Raw genomic sequence first — 23,019 nt, 5'->3', positions numbered from 1 at the left:
ATATATAAAACTGATTCCTGAATCATTTAGTTGATGATAAAACTGTTGTTGGTCATAAAAACGGAAAATTTATCTAAAATTTTTATTATATTGGGATTGGCATTTTTCACAACAAACTCAACATATTTGTCCAAATGGGAGGAATAAAAAACTATCCAAAAAATTTGGAAACGTAAACAAAATGGAAGCTGAAAAAACATCGGAGGAAGAGAATGGATATTTGCCTTTAAAATATCCTGTAAGTGGAAAACTGACTCAAGAAAAATTAAGGAAGTTCTCTGTTTGTTCTCAAGACCGCAACAATGCTGGTACATCCAACATACGTTATATAGACCTCCTTCAACATGTCAAAGTACTTTCTATTTACAGCTGAAAAAATTTTTAGGTGAAAGTAAGGAATTAGAAAAGGAAACCACTATTTTTATTGGTGATTCAAACATTAATATCCTTTCAGATTCAAAGAATGTTCGCTAATACTCTAATATAATGAATGCAAATGGTTTTCTTTCATTCATCAATGAATTCACTAGAGAAGTAAGTAATTAAAAATATTGTATTGGCCACATATTTACCTATTAGAAGTAAAGAATCACCAAATATATTCAAACCAATTATTTATAAATGTGATATTACTGATCATTATGCTACAATTCTTCAAATTAACTATATAAAATTTACTAAAAATACCAATGACTTAAATACAAATTTTTTATTGACTATGAGAAGTTATATAAATCCTTCAGAAATTTGAATTGGAATGATTTTTATAAAATGAGGTGTGTAAATGATCTTTCTAATCATCTTGTCATAAGTATTCTAAATTGTATTATTGAAAATAGGAAAAAAATCAAAATAAAAAATAAATCGAAAAGAAAAGAGTGGATGACCCGTGGGTTATTAAATTCTGTAAATAAAAAGCATGAATTATATACTATGTTTCAGAAAAACAGAAATAATAAACTATATGAAATCGAGAATTAAGGATAAATTAACAACCATTCTGAATAAACCTAAAAACAAAAATAGTAAAATATCCAAAGAATTATGAAGTTGTATTAAAAAAAATATGTAATGAAACTTCAAATAATAACATTAAATACATCAAAATGACCAATGGCGTAACTACAACAGATCTGATATCAGAACCTTTAGTGCATGTAATAAATATGATTTTCAATGCTGCAATATGCCCTGATGCTTTCAAAATTGGAATAATTAAGCCCATTTACAAAAGTGGTGATAAGAATGAAATGAAGAATTAATGACCTATCACATTGATATCTAGTTTAGCAAAAATATTTGAAAAAACCTTGAGTTTAGAATTGAAAAATATTTAGATAAAATCCATTTTTTTCAAATATTCAATTTGGATTCAGGAAAAATAGTCCACACAGAATGCAATTTGTCACATAGTAAATCATGTGTATCAATCATTCAATGATAAAATACCAACTTTATCTGTTGGAAAAATTACATCAAACCGTTATTTTAACACCCCAGGAGGTCTACTCAAAATTAGTGGGAATATCGAAAAGCCTACGCGTTTAAGATGATAAATGAATTGAGATGCTATTTGATCATACCAAATTATACAACAATTGAATTTTGACCAAAAACTGATATTTTCGTTACTTCCAGGATTGAGAATTATAAAAATATTACGAATTATAATTGATTAGGGTGAAATAAGCCTTGAAAGAAGGATTACGGCAATACAAAAATTTCCATAACGAAAAAATACGAATTTTCATTGTGCTAGGGTACCTACCTACCTGTCGAATTTATTGGGTTGTCTGAATTATATTTTGAAGAAAGCGAAACAATTTACAAAAGAAGTAACGACAGGACCGTAATTTAAAACTGTTGTCACTGATGATGGTAGTTATTTTAAATGAAACGCTATAAAAATATCAAATGTGATATAACTTTGTATTGTGAATTCATTGCTTTATCAATATCTGTAATAAAAAAGACAGGTCCGTATTAAAAAAAAAGTTGATGGTGGCCATGTTGACACGAAAGGTTTTATCGAATATTTATTATTACATCGTCATAGTACACTTCGAATACAATAACATTTTCCTTTTCCATTTTTTGATATTCTCCGTAATAACAATTCCATTTGAAAAAAAAACGAAAAACAGCATTTTTGTTTTCCCCGTATAAATCGAGAAGGGCGAGAGTCCCCATAAATTTTCTTCGACCATTGTATTGTTTCCGATGACTCTCACCTTTTTTCCCATTTAATCGTCTTCGTATCTGTTACGATTTAAAATATAGCAATGTTAAAAGAAACGGCCTGTATATATATAGGATGTTTCAAATTTAAACATCACCATTGGAATCTCGGAAACTATGAGATATACGAAGATGGTTAAATTGAGGCGCATTTACCTGAATAACAATACAGTGTGACTCACGGTCGATGGTAGGTTAGACGTTTCTGGAAAACACAAAGCATGATTTTTCTGAAAATTTCACGTCTCACATTTTCTTACCTGTTCTATCGATCTAAAATATTTTCAGCATTGCGGCGTTGCCACTTCTATCAAAAAGTCCTAGCAATTATATTTTTTTAAATGGAACACCCCGTATATTAATAAATTTTTGGAATCGCTCTGGTATTTTAATACATTTTTGTTAATAATGTCCTATACCTATCTCTATCTGTTTTCGAGATAAAAAATAAATTGTGCTAAATATGGTCCAAAACATAGCCTTAATTGAAATTAAGTACATCAGTACTCTCAATTCATGAAAAGTTGATATTTTGATGATAGTTTGGACAAACTCGAAATATTCAAATAACACCAAGAAATCGACTCCATATCATACAGGGCGTGCTAAAATTACTATTATTTCCATTGTGCATAAAAGTAGTCGAAAGTTCATTTTTTCAAATGAAACCCCCTGTATATTACTCGATAAATTGAAAGATGGTGAAAAATGCTTCAAGATGATATACATATGTCCCTATACCTAAATCGTCAAGTTTTCTTAATAAAGCCGTTTTTGTGAAAAAATAGTTATTCACGTTTTACCTACAAGTGTTCAAAGTGGCATTTTATTTTGTGAGTGGGGATTATTGCAAAACGAGCGTCAGCAAGTGGAGCAAACTCACGAGCAAAATAAAATCACACAAATCATACAAATTTTTTTGTATAACGTTACTGCTGATAATAAAAAAAAATTATAGGGTCCATGGGATTTGAACACACGATCTTTGGATCACAAGGCATATGTTACAACTACATACGCCAACTCACGTTATTTTAAGGAGGATTATTGGTTAGTCATGAAGGACTTTCTACAGTTGGACTGAATACTACTTGGTCATCGTCAGTAACTTCACAGGGATTTAATATTACCAATAGCACGAACTGCATGTGTGAACTTTTCTAAATGATTTTTTGGTAGGTGTTCTGATTGAAGTGTTTCTATCAAAGAGATTTTCAATAACAGTTGTACAAAAAATAATTTTTAAAGAATTTGATTTTTAGGTAGCCGTGGAAATATCAAGCTTATGACAGTTTGGTGACTTTTATAAGTAATTGATAAATGGTTATTGACGGTGTTTCAAAAAATCGCCAAAAATGAATGCAAATATTGATTATTCAAACGAAGTTCTTATGAAATTATTTATTATACACGGACAGTGTGATCAAATCATTGCCAGAACTTGTAGAAAATTCAACCAAATGTATCCTGAATTAACACCAATGAACGAGAGGAAGTTTGTAAGATTACAAAATAATTTCCTTAACTATGGCTCCATATTAAAAGCGCCTTAATCATTACCAAAACCTGTTACTTCAAATGAGGACAATACTGTTAACGTTTTGGCATATTTTTATGCATATCCAGAAGCTTCCATTCGCAGTGCAGAAAAAGATTAAGTGTATCACATGCTTCAGTACAACGAATTTTGAAAAATCACGGAATGCATCCGTATAAATTTACCAAAGTTCAAGCTCTAAAAGCAGAAGACTTCGAACGTAGAATGCATTTTTGTGAATCCCTTTTGATTCATACACAGGCAGATTGGGAATTTTTGTCAAAAATAATTTGGAGCGACGAATTAAAATTTACGAGGGATGGTATTTTCAATAGAAGGAATAAACATTTTTGGGCTGATCATAATCCTCATTTTACAAAAGAAATGGGTTTTCAAGAAAAATTTGACCTGAATGTTTTCTGTATTGTGAAGAACAATAAAATTAGCTTTTTTATTTATGAAGACACACTGAATGCAGAGAGATATCTCCAAATATTAAGGACGACTGTAACCGATTTTCTTGAAAATTTGCCTTTAGAGGAATACAGGAATTCGTGGTTTCAACTGGACGGAGCGCCAGCTCATTCCACCCAGGAAGATTCCAGGAAACTTGACGAACTCTTCAACGATCGTTGGTTTAGGCGTTTAGGGCCGTGGGATTGGCCAACGAGATCACCCGATAGCACGGCACTTGACTTTTTTTATGAGGTGTTTTAAAAGAAAGGGTATACAGTAACTCCAGTGCCTACCAAAGAATTGCGACGGCGAACAGTGCGCAGTATTGAATGAAGATCTGGATCCCCAGGAAATTGAAAATGCAACCACAAGTCGCGTACAAAAAAACATTTTAAAGTGTTTAGAATGTAATGGACAACATTTTCAGCATTTATTGTGAAAATGTGGTATTTTGTTTACAATTTTGTTATTTTGAATCATCCTATTCTGTTATTGTTTGTACTTTCACATGTTTTAGCCCACAAAATCTTACTTTTTACCTAGAAATGACTGATTTTTGGTACAGTTGTTCCCTGGAAATTTTGAGCCATAGTTAAGGAAATTATTTTGTAACCTCACAAACTTCCTCTCGTTCATTGGTGTTAATTCAGGATACATTTGGTTGAATTTTTCACACGTTCTGACAATGATTTGATTACTTTGTTCATGTGTATAATAAATAATTTCATAAGAACTTCGTTTGAATAATCGATATTTGCATTCATTTTGGAAGATGATTCGAAACACCGTCGATAACTCTTTGTAAATTACTTATAAAAGTAACCGAACTGCTATAATCTTGATAATTCCACTGCTACCTAAATCCAAATTCTAAAAAAAATAATGTTTCTAGAAGAAGCGACTTTATTGAGAAAACTTGACGATTTAGGTATAGGGACATGATATATCATCTTGAAGCATTTTTCACCATCTTTCAATTTACCGAGTAATATACAGGGGGTTTCATTTGGAAAAATGGACTTTTGACTACTTTTATGCACAATGGAAATAATAGTAATTTTAGCACGCCCTGTATGATATGGAGTCTTGGTGTTATTTGAATATTTCGAGTTTGTCCAAACTATCATCAAAATATCAACAATTTATTTTTCATCTCGAAAACACATAGAGATAGGTATAGGACATTATTAACAAAAAAGTATTAAAATACCAGAGCGATTCCAAAAATGTATTAATATACGGGGTGTTCCATTTAAAAAAATGAAGTTGCTAGGACTTTTTAATGGAAGTGGCAACGCCGCAATTTTAGATCGATAGAATAGGTAAGGAAATGTGAGAGTTGAAATTTTCAGAAAAATCATGCTTTGCGTTTTCCAGAAACGTCTAAACTACCATCGACGTGAGTCACGCTGTATACCATTGAGAAAGTTCTGAAATTCCGAGTATATCCGGAGATACCCGGAAAAAACAAATTTCGGAAAATGGTTTTTATTTTTTTCTAGCTTAATTTTTTGAAGGATTCGAAAATAAATTGCACTTTCACATTGATACTTTTTCCCTGCTACATAATGGTGTTTTCAGGTTTGGTATCCGACGTTTCGTCTTCCGGCCACTATCATTTTATTTTTTTCTCATGGGCGCTACGTTGGATTCTGTCTATTTTGAATAGAACCAGATTTTACCTTTTCAATGATGTATCATAAGTTATTATTTTTTTTTCGAAAAATTGGAAATATTGAAAAAAAAAAATTCTTATCATAATATGCTTTCACTTTGATGTTTCTAAATTTGACAAATTTGACACTCAATGGCATTTTGTTATTATACAAGTCATTGAATTTTTGACGAAAAATGGCTTTCACGTATTAAGAAAAAAGATATAATACAAATTTATTATAAATACGATAAAACCAGTGTTAGGTATTTAAACTTGTATCCCGAAAGACGACAACCACATCGAACTATGTTCAAGTTATTGGATCAAAATTTCACCGAGTTTGGTTCATTTGAAAAGCCGAGGAAATAATATGGAGACAAAATGGACCAGGAAACTAAAGAAAATTTGATAAATGATGTGTGAGGTAAATTAGACATTTTCAATAAAAATTAATAATTTGCAGATAAACATGAACCCGGGGAAATCTACTCGTCAAATTTCCTCCGAAATGAATATTTGTTATACAAGTGCTTGAAGGTGTTTGTGGAGTATTCAACCGAAATATCGAACACATTTGGAGCATAAACAACCCCAGGCAGTTCCGAGAAATTCGACCTCAAGTACGATTTAGTATTAACGTGTGGGCAGGAATTTACAAAGATAGAATTTCGGGTCCTCATTTATTTGATGGAATTCTGAATGGAGAAACCTATCAACAATTTTTAATGTAAATTTTCGAAGAGTCTTTGGATGATCTTCCTTTGGCTAACTATAATGACATCTGGTTTCAACATAATGGTGCTCCACCGTACACTACCAGACGAAAATCTCATTACCTCACTGAAAGGTTTGGTGATAAATGGATAGGGAATAATGGGCCGGTGAGGTGGCCAGCAAGGTCTCCAGACTTGAGTGTTATGGATATATTCTTATGGAGTGCACTGACAAATAGAGTTATGGTCAGAGGGAATATCAAAATATTGAGGACCTTCCACACAGTATTGTTAGAGAGTATGGAATATTGAGGAGAGAAATTAATCGTGCAGTGAATAATATTCGAAGAAGGGCACAGTTGTGTTATCATGAACAAGACCAGCATTTTGAGCATTTGCTGTGATTTACTTTGTCTTTACATTTTAGTTAATTATTGTTATCTGTTCAAAGTTCCATTTTCATTAAAAAGGGCAAAATGTCTATATTACCTCATACACACCTCATTTATCAAATTTTGATTGTTGATTCTGTCTCCATATTTTTTCATTGGCTTTTCAAACAAACCAAACTTGGTGAGATTTTGATTCAATAACTTGAACATTGTTCGATGTGGTTGTCGTCTTTCGGGATATTAATTTAAATACATTTCCGATGTCCTAACACCGTTTCTATCGTATTTGTTATAAATTTGTGTCATCTCTTTTTTTCTTCATTCGCGAAAGCAATTTTTCGCCAAAAATTCAATGACTTGTACAATAACAAAATGTCACTGAGCGTAAAAAATTGAAAATCAAATTTAGAAACATCGAAGTCAGACCCTATTATGATAAGAATTAATTTTTTTCAATTTCTTCAATTTTTCTAAAAAAAATGATAACTTATGATACCTCATTGAAAAGGTAAAATCTGGTTCAATTCAAAACAGTAAGAATCCAATGTAGCGCCCGTAAGAAAAAATAAAGTTGATGATGGTGGCCGGAAGACGAAACGTCGGATAGTAAATTTGAAAACACCATTATGTAGTAGGGAAAAAGTGGCAATGTGAAAGGTTAACTTATTTTCGAATCCTTCAAAAAATAAAAACCCCTTTCCGAAATTTATGTTTTTCCGGATATCTCCGGATATACTCGTAATTTCAGAACTTTCTCAACGGTATATTTTACCATCTTCATATCTCTCATAGTTTCCGAGATCCCAGTGGTGAGGATCGAATTTGAAACACCCTGCATAATATAAATATCCATGATAATTATTGAACAATTTTCACACTTTCGAGACAAGGGGGAAAATTGTTCAATCATCATGGGTAGTGTTATCAATTTTCATCGAGTTACTGGTCTGTGTACCCATAAAGTAAATACACATGATGGAAACTTTTGTCCAAGTTCAAAAAACATTGTCTTTTTTTCAGGTCAGGTGAACTTAGCGTATCTTCGAACTCAGCAAAATATTCTCTATGCCCTAAATGCCACAAGAATTTTACATACAAGTCAATATAAATTACGAAAAGTTCTTAAATATCCAGTCAATGGCATGGACCAGTCCCAAGAACAACAATCAATAGAAGAAGAACTTAATCAACAACCGATTCTCTTGATACAGAAGCTGTTGTCAAAAGCAACTCAACCAAGTCCCTTGAAACCTGGTTTCAAATTACAAGAAATGCAATTAGCATCATTGAATTTGAGTCAGTATTTAGCGGCAGATGGCAATTTTGAACCGACTATTTGTATAAACAATGATAAACCTACGCCAAAGAATGGAACCCGGTGTAATAGTGAGCTGGCTACTCCAAATAGCGAAAGTTCAGTAAACAGTGTTGTTAGTGAGAAAACTAATAAAAGAAGAGAATTGGAAGATGAAACACCTGTGCACCCACTGGTTTCTCAAATTGTAGAGATGGGATTTACTAAGAAAGCTGTTGAGAGTGCCATTAAATCGCTTGGCAAGTATTTCATCAGCATTGCAGTAGTGCAGTTACAAAATATTTTTGGTTGATTTTTTTTCAGTTAATATCACCAGGAAATAATTTATCTACGATATCATCACAATATACAAACTCCAATAAAAATCGACTTTTTCATGTAGAAAAACATTGCTTCGATTTGTGATTTTTTTTTGGTCAAATAATTTTTATTGAAATCTGAAGTCTTGAAGGCCATATTTCATTCGTCAATTAAGCAACAAAAGCTCCACTAGTATTTTTTATTATTTTGTATCCAAGTTTTCAAAAGGGTCATGACTCGAAACAATTTACTTATAGGCGAAGTAACTTCAAGAGACAAATTTCAAAGTGGATTGTATTTCCTGTAGAACTACTTCTGATACCTGATTCTTTCAGGTTTTCAACTTCAAAACAGCTAGTAATTTATATTTTTACTTTAAAAATACAGTAACTAAAAAAATATGCCAACTGTACTAAAAATATAGTAACCAAAAAAATATGCCAACTGCACTAAGTAATGAATATCTTCGAGAATCGAATTATGTTACCTATAAAGAAATTCGCAAAACTAACAACCGTCAACGATATCCGCCCACGTTAGGGTCGCGTTCTCAGCGATTACGCTCCATTGCTTAGACCGCCCCTCTACCCACGCGCATCGTTCCCCTTCGTCTTACAGTAGATGCGACGCGTAATGGCTCACTGCGTTGCAGCAAGTTAATCTTATCGTGATAATTTTTTAACGATTCGTCCAAATTACTTAGTGTAAAAGATAAAGTTTATCTATATTAAATACTCAAAACGACAATTGTATCAATTTTTATAAGAATTTAACAGATATTCTTAAATGTACATTTTAAAAAAAGTATCCAATCCAGTAAAAAATGGCTCAGCATTTTGAATATAGTGGCTACCACATAAGAGGTACATATATGCTATCGCGGACTTTCATTTAGAACTATTTAAGAAAAACAATTTTACGGAGCATTATCTACATGTAACTCCAACGTTTAGGCAGCGCACGCCAAGATAGCTCGAGGGAGAAAGACTTTTTCTGACTTGCTCAATACTTATCGTTATATTATGACCAAAATTACCAAAAACCTTTGTAAATTGTAGCCTTTATGTTATTCTGATGTATAAGCTGTATTTATATAAATTTTCGTCTAAATTCGTTCATTCGTTTAGGTGTGACAGCTGTTTCAGCCTCAAGTCTCGCTTGCGTTTACGCAGTTATTTTTATCAAGTACTTCTCTTGGTTATTCACTTCAATCATCGAGGTCTGCCTGCCCCGTACTGACGATGCCCAACAATCATAAAAAGCTCATTTCATAACAAAATTTTCAATATAATTCGATGATTTTTGTCTTGGTTGTCATTTTTCCATTTCAACAGTGGTGAGTCGAGCAGAATATATTGATAGGAGACGTCAAACTGACACCTGCATGACATGTGAAGACGCCAAACTGACAGGCAGTTAAATAAATAATATAAATTATCAAAGAATGTAAACTTTCACGGCCGGAGACAACAGTGTGAAAGCTATTTTCAGGTTTTTTTTGGCTGTGGTCTGCAGATTTTCATGTCTGACATTTCGTTTATTACTGCGGTAAACATTATCAAAGGTGATGTGGTAATTGTGGCAGTGCCCTGGTTGGTGATTCACGTTAACTGAATTATTGCGCATTGAAAAATGTGGTTGTTGAAATATGCTCAACTGGAAGTTCTATTCGACGTGCCTGCTTGTTTCCTTGAACACTCTCATTTACTTAGTGTCAAATTTATTATATTTGGCTGATACACAATATACAGGGTTGCCTGATCAGAAACGTCCATTTTTTTTTAATCTAGAAGGCGTCAAGACCTGTCAAATTCACTTCCATTTATGTTATGCGATTTTTCGAGTCATGAATTTTTCAATGTTTTTTTAAGGACCAGCTCAAATATTTTTCTATTTTTCTCAAATTTTCTCCTTAAATCAAGTACGTTACAGAAAAAAATTATAGTTAACTATTTAATATTATTTTAAAAATTTATTAAAACCAGGGTGTATTCCGAATACTACAAAAATTGAATCTTGTTGGAAAACATCTCAAAAGTGATTTATTGAAAAAGCTAGGTAATTATCAATTAACAATGTTTTACTTGACTTGCGTCTTCATTGAAGACCACAAAAAATGTTTGAATAATTTTTCAATTTTTTTTTGCTTCGTGGAGCTCTTTTCATCAGTGTACTGGATAAGATCACATTATGAAAAGTTTTATTTTGTTTATTATATTTTTCACAACAAAAAATGGATAGTCGACGTATTGTATTTTTTTATATATTTATTATCATATTACCGTTTTTGCATTAAATATAGACATTCGGTAAGTTTGTTCATTAACAAATAGACTCTGTGAGTATTAAATAAAATGTTTTTCTTCATAATATAAGTACCTAATGATTTTTATAAAAAAATTAACAACAATTCTCAGTTGTTTATAATCTTTTTCATATCTCAAATGTTTAAATGATTCGTTAAGAAATGTTTTCTATTTTGGAAATCATAATTGGCATTTCTCTACAAATGAACAATTTGTTACAAACAAATTCTCAACCGAGATATATTTTTTTCAAACTGTTAAAAGTTACAAATACATTCAAAACTTTCGAAGAATTTTTTCATATTTATTATTGTACTTTAAAAAATAATGTGCTACAAAAGTTGCGTGAACCGTTCGATTTGTATATATATATTCTGAACACCAGATTGTTTATCTTTTTGGTTACCAGGTAAGGTCCTTGCCATGGTCTCTGCAATTTGGACCATAAACCTTTCCGACGTAGGGGTTGGTAGAGCCACAATGCATCGCCCTCCTTGAAGTTCACTGGCAGCGACTTTATGTCAAATCTTATCTTCATCCTGTCGCTGGAAAGCTGTAATTTGGATCTGGCAAATTTGTGTACAATTTTCAGTGCCTCCTTTAGGTCATTCATATACTTGAGATTAATTGGAAGGACTGCCACACAATATATCTATTGGAAGCTTCAGTTCTCGATCAGTTAACAACATGGATGGTGTGTAACCTGTCGCATCATCTTGGGAGCTTCTGTATACCAACAGAAAAAGAGGAACCAAATCATCCCAGTCTCTTTGGTTTTCGGAGACAAACATCGAGAGGTAGTTATTTATGGTGCGATTATACATCTCGACCATTCCATCGGATTGTGAGTGAAGAACAGTTATTCCTGTCTTCTATGATTCCAACAAAGTCATCATTTCCTTCCATGAATCCGGTCCTAATCCGTTTGTAGTTCCCGGGATACCCGGTGTCTGGCAATTACGTTCTGCAACAGGGCTTCTTCCACCCTTTTAGCCTCTTAGTTGGCCATCTTAGTAGGTCATTTGGAGAAATAGTCCATCACAACCATAGAGTACTTGCTACCGGATTTGGTCATAGGGAGTGGTCCCAGAGTGTCGACTACGATTCTCTCGAAAGGGCACTCACTGAGGTATTGCTTCAAACTCCCTCTTTGCCTTGTCTTCGGACCTTTTCTTGAAAAGCACAGGTCACAGCGCTTACACCACTCTTCCACATCTCGACGGCAATTGCTTCACACGCATGTATTTGAATCTTCAACTGGAACTTCCAGTCGACCCAATTTGATTGACCTTCTAACTTATCAATCACAATTTTTGAGATTTCCTTTTTCATTAAAAACTTTAAGTTTACTTTTTCAACTCAATCCTTGACTAATGCGCATCACTTTTTCAATTCAATCCTTGACTAATGCGCATCTACACCAATAACCTGTTGAGTTTTAGGTCGAACACAGAATTATTTAACAGTAAACAACTTTAATGAAAATAAATATACAAATTAATTCAAATAACTTGACAGTGACAACTCTATCAACAACCCTTTTTTTTTATCAGTAAAACAAAACCTAATACATGGTGATGCAGATTAAATTCTTGTTCATTCCTTAACATATATCAAAAGATAAAAAAATAACGTGTTCAGTGTCGGTTTTCAAACCGTGGGCTATATATAAAACATTACAACAAACGAGCCTCTTAGGCTGTATGAGGACAAATAATCATAGTTGAACATTCTAATAGCTGAACCGGGATATCTAAACGGGTAATCATCATATTGATGTTAGTTACAAACCTTCCTATAAAACTGAAAATTAACAGAGTAACATTACTCTCGCTTTTGCGAATAAACCACATAACTCATCAACGGTTGTTTCTATAAAACACCTGTCATAGCTAATACATCAATAGCATGATTACTACTAACATGTATATACGATTTATCAACACAACGCTACTCTAAAAACCAACCAAAACCAGAGTGGACAGTAAAATCAAAAAGGTCAAGGTCATTTGAGATCTTTTATGATATCTCATTATCAAACGTATATTCAGTCATTTACATTTGAATAGCTGCAAAGACCATATGGTTATAACAAAAACATCAAACTAGTACATAACTTGAAACATAACACATGAAACGGTGTAACAATTGCTCAAGATTAGGATACACAAATAATATATCAATAGCTTATGAATAATTACTCAAGATATAAGAATGATCATCACAATAATGTTACAAGTGGTTTCATTCTGGACACTATATGACACAATTCCTCTTAATTAGTTTTCAAGGTAAATAACGGAGGTAAAATGACAAAATCATAACCTTTCATAAGGGACTAAGTTCACTATATTCATAGAACATTATTGTAATGGTGAATAGGCACATAAATTCGTAGTCTGGGCGTTTAATTGTTTTCATTTTTGGGATGCTGTTTTCAGATTACTCACATATACAAGCAGTTACGAGAGAACAAATTCTGAGCTCGGTGAACTGGGACGAGGACATGATTAATTTATGTATTCAACAAAACATAATTATTCTCTCTCCTATTCGGCCGCGTTGTTCATATTTTTTCAGAAAAATTATTGGATCACTAAACTAGTTCACTGAATTAATATTCCCTTCTAATTATTTCGATTCGCGGTCATTATTACATAGCTTCTGCCGCCCTGTATAAAAGCATATCTGTTCTACCCGATGAACTCGAAATCTTTCGGCCTTCGCAAGGTCGTTCGTTGTTTAAATTTAAAGGTTTGACCTACTTGCTGAAAATTAGACGAGAATACAGTTGAATAACTCGGAGTACACCTTGATAATGGCTTGAATTTTTTTCATCACATATCAAATATATCTCAAAACATGTCTCAACTGCAACATATGGAATAATTCAATTGAGAGCAAACTAACAGAAGAATGTCCTATTTTGCAATATATCATTCAATAAAGTCATATGCTTTAATAGTGTGGGGATCTTTAAGTCACTCAGCACAAATATTTACCAACAAAAAAAGGTACTGAGAAAAATGGCGGAAAACAGTTCTAACGAACATTGTAAACCAATATTCAGGCAATTTGGAATTCCTTCATGTTTTATATATGGATGCTTGATCTTCATGAAGAAAGAAATTACCAAAGGCAGAATGATCAGAAATGAGGACATACATAAATATCACACTAGAAAGAGAACTGACATTCAATTACTTAAACCAAGAATAATTAAAATCAAACACTCTTTCAGCCAATGAAATTTTACAATGCTCTTTCAAGTGTTTTAAAAAAAATCTTGTTGCATAAGTTTCTACTCTTTCGAGAAATACTTTAATTTTTTTCATATTCAATCAGATGAGTAATCTGTTAAAATATGTTTTTGCGTTAACCAGCTGTCGCCCCCCTACGAACGACAACTTTCAGAAGTCTGAACTTGTACGAGCTAGGGGTCTCGCTTTTTAACGTGCGATTGTAGTCTTGAGAATGTCATGTTAGCCGTCGCCAACCTATTACTAATTTCAGTGTAGGTTATATTGAACTCGAAATAGAAATAGTACTTCTCATATAACATAATTAGTTCATTATTTTTAAAACTTATGTGAATTTAATCTTGAAGTTTAATTTCAGCAATTGGGCCCGATAATCTAATGACCCCGGAGTCTATAGTCAGTTGGTTATTGGACCACCCTGAGGTAGCTGCAGAAGATAGTGATTCTATGAGCTCTGTCTACGATTCAGAAACTGAGTCAGTTTCGTATGACAATGCCTTAGGAGCCCAGGCTCATGCTCAATATGTGAGTAGAGATTTTTTTGAATAATGAGTAGCTTTGTTTACTGACTAAACAGGAACAATATGTGATACACATTATCTAATATTGAGTAACAATACTTGCAACAACAAATTTTAGGGAGGAGAAAATAATTCCAAACAACAATCATATTGTAGACGTTCTCAGTTTCTTTCTAATGATGAATATGCAATGTACATTCGTGATAACGTGGAAGTTGGAATGCTAGTAAGATGTTGCAAAAGTTATGAGGAAGTACAATTAGGTGATATAGGAAAAGTTGTAAAAATTGACCGAGAAGGTTTACATGATCTGAATTTGCAAGTGAGTTTTTAAGACTTCCATGAAAATTCAATTTTTGTATTCCTGATTGCTAACTGTTTCATTTCACATCACATTTCAGGTAAATTGGCAACACAAAGTAAGCACATACTGGGTTCGCTTTATTCACATAGAATTACTTGGATTTCCTCCTTCATTACCTGCACCATCTTCTATTAAAGTTGGAGATAAGGTTAGGGTAAAGTCCAGTGTTACAGCACCAAGATACAAATGGGGATATGTAACTCATGATACAGTGGGAGTTGTTACAGGTTAGTAACCTCTATGATATAACTATCGGTATTTGTTTGAAGGTGATTGACAATGTTTCATGATGAATTTCACTAGTGCGGACTTCCATTGTCTAATATATAAAATGATTTGAAATCCCTGAAACAACTAAAAAAGAAAAATTAAAAATAAATAGCTGTAAATAACAATTGTATTAAGCAAAAAAAAACCTGAAATTAAATAATAGTGAAATAAAATACAAGTAAAAATAAAACAATTGAATAAAAATTAAAAATAAAGAAATACAAAATGAAAATTGAGATAAAAATAAAAAAGTTGAGAGATTTCAAGCCAAGTTAGTTCACGACGTTTCGATTGTTAGTATCCACAATCGTCTTCGGGTGGTGACTGGACTGACGCTTCACTGGTTCAGTGGGAGATGACCGTTTGGCGGGAGTTGGCCATTTTTCGCTTGATGATGGGTTTTCATATGTTGCGTATTTCTACGCTGAATACATTGTATGCGGCTTCCTTGAATTTTCTCCTAAACCAATGTTTCTCTTTGTGTAAGATCTCAGCTTGGGACCACTCGATGTTGTGTTGATGGGAACAAACATGGTCTGCTATTCCTGATTTGCTGGTTTTCCATCGCTGTGTGTGTTTTTTGTGCTCGGCAATGCGAACATTCAATGGCCTCTTAGTTTCACCAATATAGGATTTTCCGCACTCACAGGGTATCCGGTAAATGCAATTCTTGGAATCGCAGTCCGCGTTTGGTGGCCTGGTTTTCGTGAGGCTGCTAGGGATAGTGTTACTGGATCTGAAGCAGGTTCTGATGTTGTACTTGGAACCAATTCTGTTTATCCTAACACCGCACCACAGTAACCCTCCTCACTTGTATGGACTACCCAAAATCCACAAGAAGGAGGTTTCATTTAGACTGATCATCAGCTCCAGAGATTCGGCTACTCAAAACTTGTCTAGATTTTTACTTCCCATAATACAACCATTACAAAGAAAAACATCGTCTTTTGTGAAGAATTCAAGGCATTTTGTCGAACTATTAGGATCAATTGAAGTCACACAGGAAGATCAACTAATTAGTTTCGATGTGGAAAGCCTTTACACCAACGTTCCGGTCGAAGAAACACTCCAAATCATACAGAGAAAGATATCCGAAGACGGGAACCTGAAAGAGAGAACAAATCTACCTATAGAAGTAATTATGGAATTAATAGGATGCTGTGTACGAAACTGTTATTTCCAACTGAAGGACGAATTCTTTACACAAGATGAGGAATTGCCAAAGGGATCGTCACTTTCACCAGTCATTGCCAACATATATATGGAGTGGTTTGAAAATCTGGCCATTGAAGAAGCCCACAAGAAACCTCGAGTCTGGTTGAGATATGTTGACGACACCTTCATAATATGGAACTATGGGAATGCTGAACTAGACGCCTTCCTGAAACACATCAACAGCGTGACACCTTCCATCACTTCCACAATGGAGAAGGAAATCCACAATGAATTGCCATTCTTAGACGTTTTGGTGAAGAGGAACGACACTAAGTGGGAAACATCTGTATACCGAAAACCCACTCACACGGGACAGTATCTGAACCACGAATCCAACCACCATCAATCAACTAAAAGAGGAATCATCAAGACTCTATTAGACCGTGCTCTCGGGCTCCGTAACACGAAGGAAGGTCTCGAGAAGGTCTCATCAAAAATGATCTTCAACAGAATGGCTACTCCAAAGCGATGGTAGAAAAGATTTTGGCTAAAAGGCAGCAGGAGCCTAGCAAGGAAGAGAAGCCGTCACAACCAGTGTTTGCACTTTCCTACATCAGAGGATTGTTCGAGAGGATAAGAAGAATTGGTTCCAAGTACAACATCAGAACCTGTTTCAGATCCAGTAACACTATCCGTAGCCGCCTCACAAAAACCAGGCCACCAAACGCGGATTGCGATTCCAAGAATTTCATTTACCGGATACCCTGTGAGTGCGGAAAATCCTATATTGGTGAAACTAAGAGGCCATCGAATGTTCGCATTGCCGAGCACAAAAAACACACACAGCGAGGGGAAACCAGCAAATCAGGAATAGCAGACCATTTTTGGACCTATCAACACAAAATCGAGTGGTCCCAAGCTGAGATCTTACACTGAGAGGAACATTGTTTTTAGGAGAAAATTCAAGGAAGCCGCATACATTTTGTCCAACAACGTATTCAGCCAAGCCAGCGTAGAAATACGCAACATATGGAAACCCATCATCAAGCGAAAAATGGCCAACTCCCGCCAAACGGTCATCTCCCACTGAACCAGTGAAGCGGAAAAAATGGAAAGCGGGGATAAGTGAAAGTACTCGAACGACCCATAAATAGTCATCTCTCGGAGGAATCAGTCCAGTCATCACCTGAAGACGATTGTGGAGACTAACAATCGAAACGTCGTGAACTAACTTGGCTTGAAATCTCTTAACTTTTTTATTTTTATCTTTATTTTCATTTTGTATTTGTTTATTTTTAATTTTTGTTCAATTATTTTATTTTTACTTGTATTTTATTTCACTATTATTTCATTTCAGGTTTTTTTTTACTTAATATAATTGTTATTTACAGCTATTCATTTTTAATTCCTCATTTTCAGTTGTTTCGGGGATTTCAAATCATTTTATATATTGGACAATGAAAGTCCGAACTAGTGAAACTATTGGTATTATTTACAAATGCCATAGAACACTAAGTATGATGAATCGGTCCCAGAAGGATATCTGGATCATCATTTAAAGGTATGTTGGTACTAGTAAGGCACTTTGATACTGTCAGTTTTAGATCTCTATCTACTATGGTTTTTGAATAACTTGAGAAATTAATTGACCGATGTAAGTGAAATTTGATTATATGACGGCTTTAATAACTATTTGAAACAGGCGATTTTTCTCGAATTTGTTTTTCTATGATAACTTTTTCATACAATTTTGAAACTATTTTTGTATATCATTATCAATGTATAATAATACACCATTTGGAACCTTTGGTGTAGTAATGAATATTACTGGAGTTTTTTCCCAACACCAAACCGTTATTACAACACCTCGACACGTGTTTCGATCACCAAGTGATCATCTTCAAGAGGAAGATCAAGATGCATTTCGAACTTCTCTCATGAATTTGTTTCTACAGCTTACAATATTTATCTACTTCACTGATTAGTGCATTGTCGGTATTATCTCGAGATTTCATCGTATCAACAATTTCATCTGAATACTCTACATCAGCAGTTGTTAAAAGATTTCGTTTTCTTTTTAATGTTGGCGTTAATACTTGATAACCTATTTTCTCCAATCTCTCATGAATTTGTTTTTGCAGCTTACAATATTTATCTACTTTACTGATTAGTGCATTGTCGTATCATCTCGAGATTTCATTGTATCAACAATTTCATCTGAATACTCTACATCAGCAGTTGTTAAAAGATTTCGTTTTCTTTTTAATGTTGGCCTCAATACTTGATAATCTATTTTCTCCAAGTGCTTTACGTCACAAAATCCTCGATGGACAAAAAACATCTTTCTCCTATAAGTTGCATCTGCCATCAGAGAATCGACGATTTCCTCAATTATAGTAGCGTCATTTACGTTAGCATCATATGACCTTAAAATATTAACACATGTCCATTTTGTTGTACAAATAGTAAATGGCTTACATAACAGTACTTTCTTTTGTCAAGAATAATACTTCCTCTGATATGCTTTATTAGAGATCTTTTGATGATGAACATGATGATGATGATGAACAGCATATTGCAAATAAAAAAAGCTTATCATTTAGATCAGCATACAAACGTTTGTACGCTGACAAACGTTTTTGACGAATTATTCTGAATGAGATTATTTCTAGGCATGAATCGACAAACATCTTTTTTTCAAATGTGTGTCCAGAATATCTGTTTGTAGAATTGTGAGGTTATTCTACATGGAAAAATATATCTGTTTAAATCTGTTTTTCCGTTAATCAGCTGCCGCACCCATACGAACGACAACTCTCAGAAGTTGAGAAACTTGTGCGAGCTAAGGACTAACGAGGTCTTACCTTTTAACGTGTGATTCCTATCACGGTTGCAGAATCGTTCCAGCTTCAACCAGATAAATTCTCTCGAGAAAAATATCTGGTCGAGGCGGGAATCGAACACACGACCTTCCGATCGTGAGTCGGACGCAATACCACCGCGGCCAATTCCACTACAAAATACTTTTAAATATTGTACAAAAAAGTTATTATAAAAAAATGAAAATTTGAAGAAAAGTGGCTCATTTCAAAGGGCTATAAGATGATGAGTTGTTCTTTTTCACGATTAAAGCCTTTTTTAACTCTACATTGTGACAAAATTTCATTCAAATTGGTCAAGCCTTTTTTGAGATTTTTTTTCTTATTTCTTGTTTTTTCAATTTATTCAAGAAACAAAAAACAAAGTAGATAAAGAAACTTGTAGAATCAACATATCTTATTAGAACCAATGTATCCTCAGATGTTCTTCTGGAGCTGATGGAAATTATAGTATAATTTTTCACTTTGAGTTTTCAAAATTTTTATCGATCATTGTAGTTACTCATATGATTTTGAATTATATACTTGATATAATTTCAGCAATTTCTCCAAATGGCCATGATCTAACTGTAGATTTTCCTAAACAGCAAAATTGGACTGGGTTGATTTCTGAAATGGAAATTGTTCCATCTTGCCATGAAGGTATTAGTTGTAGCAGTTGTTGTATGATGCCAATAAGAGGTCCGAGATTCAAATGCAAAACATGTGAAAATTTCGATTTGTGTGATAATTGTTTCTATACAAAGAGAAATCATCGACATTCTTTTGTTCGTATACACGAACCAGGTATGTGAACAAATATCTTTTATCAAAACTCGGCAACGGAAAAAACGACTATCTGAAAGTATTTTATTTGAATAATGAACTATGTGTAGTAGTGAAATTGAACAAGAAATTTGTTTATAAGTGACAGAAAGGTTTTCATGAAATTTTTTCAACATTTTATACCACACTAGCAATCCCTCCCGGGTAGCACCGCTGCAATCCTGCAGTACTAGCACCGAAATATTCGGATGAGTTGAATCATTTAAATTATGGCAAAGTTGATTATTTTAGAGTATTATTGAATAATACCAAAAACCGACTTTTTGGTATCGGAGATATACGAAAAAAACTGAAAATTTCGGAATTAAATTTTCCGCTGTATCTGGTTCAGTTACTGAGATATTAGAAATCTGTTTATACTCGGTCATGGAAACTTTTAATGGGCTGTCAGTTTGTGTTCTTAGAATTTTTATACAAGATGAAGACTAACTTAGGCCACCTTTCACTCTGAAATTTAAATACAGGCTTCTACTTTTTATAGCAATTTTTTGTTTGACTCTAATGAACTTCAAAAATATTTCAATGAACAAAATAATCTGATTAATGATGAAGATCATCAAAATGTAATTTTGAATAAGGAACTAGACATTGCTAATAATTTTCTTTCATATTTCATATATAGTGTAAATGAAATAACATCAGTTTTCCAAAATGTACAGCAGTGGACCCATGATTACCCTATTATATCAACTAATTATACTGAATTCCCATCTTTAACAATTAATGAACTAAGAAATATCATATTTTCTCTTGACAAAACTAACAAAGCAGAAATTTTAAATAATAATTTCTTAAAATGGAAAAATATAATTGATAGAAATAAGTACATTGTTGCAACATTTCTTAAGCTTGAAAGCACATTCAAAATAATTGATTGAAATTTTCTACTTGAAAAATTAAAGTATTATGGGATATCAGGGATTGTTTTTGATCGGATTCAAAGTTACTTATTTAACAGAAGACAAAAAACTAAATTTGGAACAGAATTTTCAAAGGAAATGCAGCTTCATGTTTAGGTACAATTCCTCAATCTAAAACCCTAAGTGAATTATAAATGTTTCCCATGAACAAAATATATCGGCATGTACAGGCAGAGCAAAAACTGGAGTTGTGCAGTTTGGTGGAAGACTCGCAGCAAAACCGTCAAGCTTTGACAGAAAAGGAAGTGGGAACTTTAAATGAGGCTGAGTTTTGTCCTCTGGCTGAGCCATCACAGTCCCCAAAAGAACGAATATCTAATTCAGTTCTGAGAAGTTTTGCTTCGATTGCTGAGATTGATGAAAAATTGAGCGATAACGGAAAAGCACAAGAGTCCTGGCAAATATATTTGAATATGAACAACTCCAAGATTGTAGACTATTTCGTTGGTCAATTAAAATCCACTATGAAGTGCACACACTGTGGACACTCATCAGTAACCTTTGATCCTTTCTGGGATTTGTCCCTTCCCATACCACAAAGAACTGGCCAATTGAGTTTGTCACATTGCTTGGATTCTTTCACTAGAGTGGAAACTCTGGATGGAGATGAAAAACCAATGTGTTCGAGGTGCAAGCAAAGGAGAAAATGCACAAAGTCCTTATCAATCTATATGTTTCCCCGTATTTTAGTAATTCATTTGAAAATATTCTCTCCGACGGAAAGGTTCAGAGGCAAATTCAATGTTTTCATTGACTTTTCTTCAGATGGATTAGATATGAGCAGTTATGCAGCAGATAATGTGGCTCGTTATCGTTATAATCTATATGCACTTTCAAATCACAGTGGGACTACTTACAACAGACATTACACAGCATATTGCAGACACCCATATAGTGGCATGTGGCATGAATACAACGATTTACACGTGTTCCCCATTTCGCCAAAATCACTTGTGAGTAATGAGGCATATGTCCTCTTTTATAAACAGGAAGAAACGAAGCAGCACCTTTGATGTGATTTTTTTTCTTCTTTCCTTTTTTTATAATCTTAGTTCTTTGAATTGATTTGTATTTCATAATTGTTCCAAATTTCATTATTTATGTTACATCTCCAATTAAATATTCATTTTCAGATAAACTTATAATTGAGAGTGGCATACCCCAGGGTAGTGTGTTAGGTCCATTGCTTTTTATTATTTATCTAAATGATATTTACCATATTTTTTGATCACACTGTATAAATCTTTTTGCAGATGAAACATTGGTTTATTGTATACGTGAAAATTTGAATCAGGCAATTGTTGAAATGAATAGGTCTTTAAATAGCATCGAAATATATTTATTTAATAACAAACTTGAAACAGTAAAACAAAAAGTATGATTTTAACATCATCTTATAAGTATGATCAAATGGTTTGGGTAAATGCTGTTATAAAAATTAATAATGTTAAAATTGAAATTGTGACTGAAATGAAATATATGGGTTTTATGATTGATAAAAATTTAACACTGAATAGTCATGCTAACTTTATTTGTAAAAAATATCTAAAAAGCTTTTCTTTTTCTCTCGTATATGTAAAAAATTGTCTATATATGCTAGGTTGGCTTTTTTCAAAAGTCTAATGCAACCTCATTTTGATTATTGTACATTACTTTTTCTACTTGGTAAAAATAAAATATCGCAATTGCAAAAGCTTCAAAATCAGGGTATATGATTAATATTGGGATGTAGCCGTTACACAGCAATTAAATTGATGGTACAATGTCTAAACTGGTTTTCTGTTGAAGAACATATATTATTTATGACTATGATCTTTATATTTAAGCTGCATAAAGGGTTGCTATGCAATTCTTATTGAGAAATAATGAAGTTCATGATTACAATATGAGAAGAAATAACAATTTTTACAT

At 33.3% G+C, this 23,019-nt stretch overlaps 1 protein-coding gene across 1 annotated transcript in view; it reads left to right on the top strand.

The window, feature by feature from the left end:
- HERC2 (E3 ubiquitin-protein ligase HERC2) overlaps positions 1–23,019 on the top strand; it is a 196,876-nt gene that overhangs the window by 94,647 nt on the left and 79,210 nt on the right. The window contains exons 25-29 of the mRNA XM_074173110.1: positions 8,014–8,547; positions 14,533–14,699; positions 14,814–15,017; positions 15,097–15,286; positions 19,904–20,149. Of these exons, the coding sequence (XP_074029211.1) occupies positions 8,014–8,547; positions 14,533–14,699; positions 14,814–15,017; positions 15,097–15,286; positions 19,904–20,149 (1,341 nt within the window). The remainder of the gene's footprint in view (positions 1–8,013; positions 8,548–14,532; positions 14,700–14,813; positions 15,018–15,096; positions 15,287–19,903; positions 20,150–23,019) is intronic.

Source organism: Leptinotarsa decemlineata, unplaced genomic scaffold, assembly GCF_025532065.1.
Source record: "Leptinotarsa decemlineata unplaced genomic scaffold, Ldec_3_MD MMD2_tig00000199_RagTag_RagTag, whole genome shotgun sequence".
Lineage (NCBI taxonomy): Eukaryota > Metazoa > Arthropoda > Insecta > Coleoptera > Chrysomelidae > Leptinotarsa > Leptinotarsa decemlineata.
The sequence above is the reverse complement of the archived record's forward strand: the minus strand, read 5'-3'. Positions and strand labels throughout refer to the sequence as shown.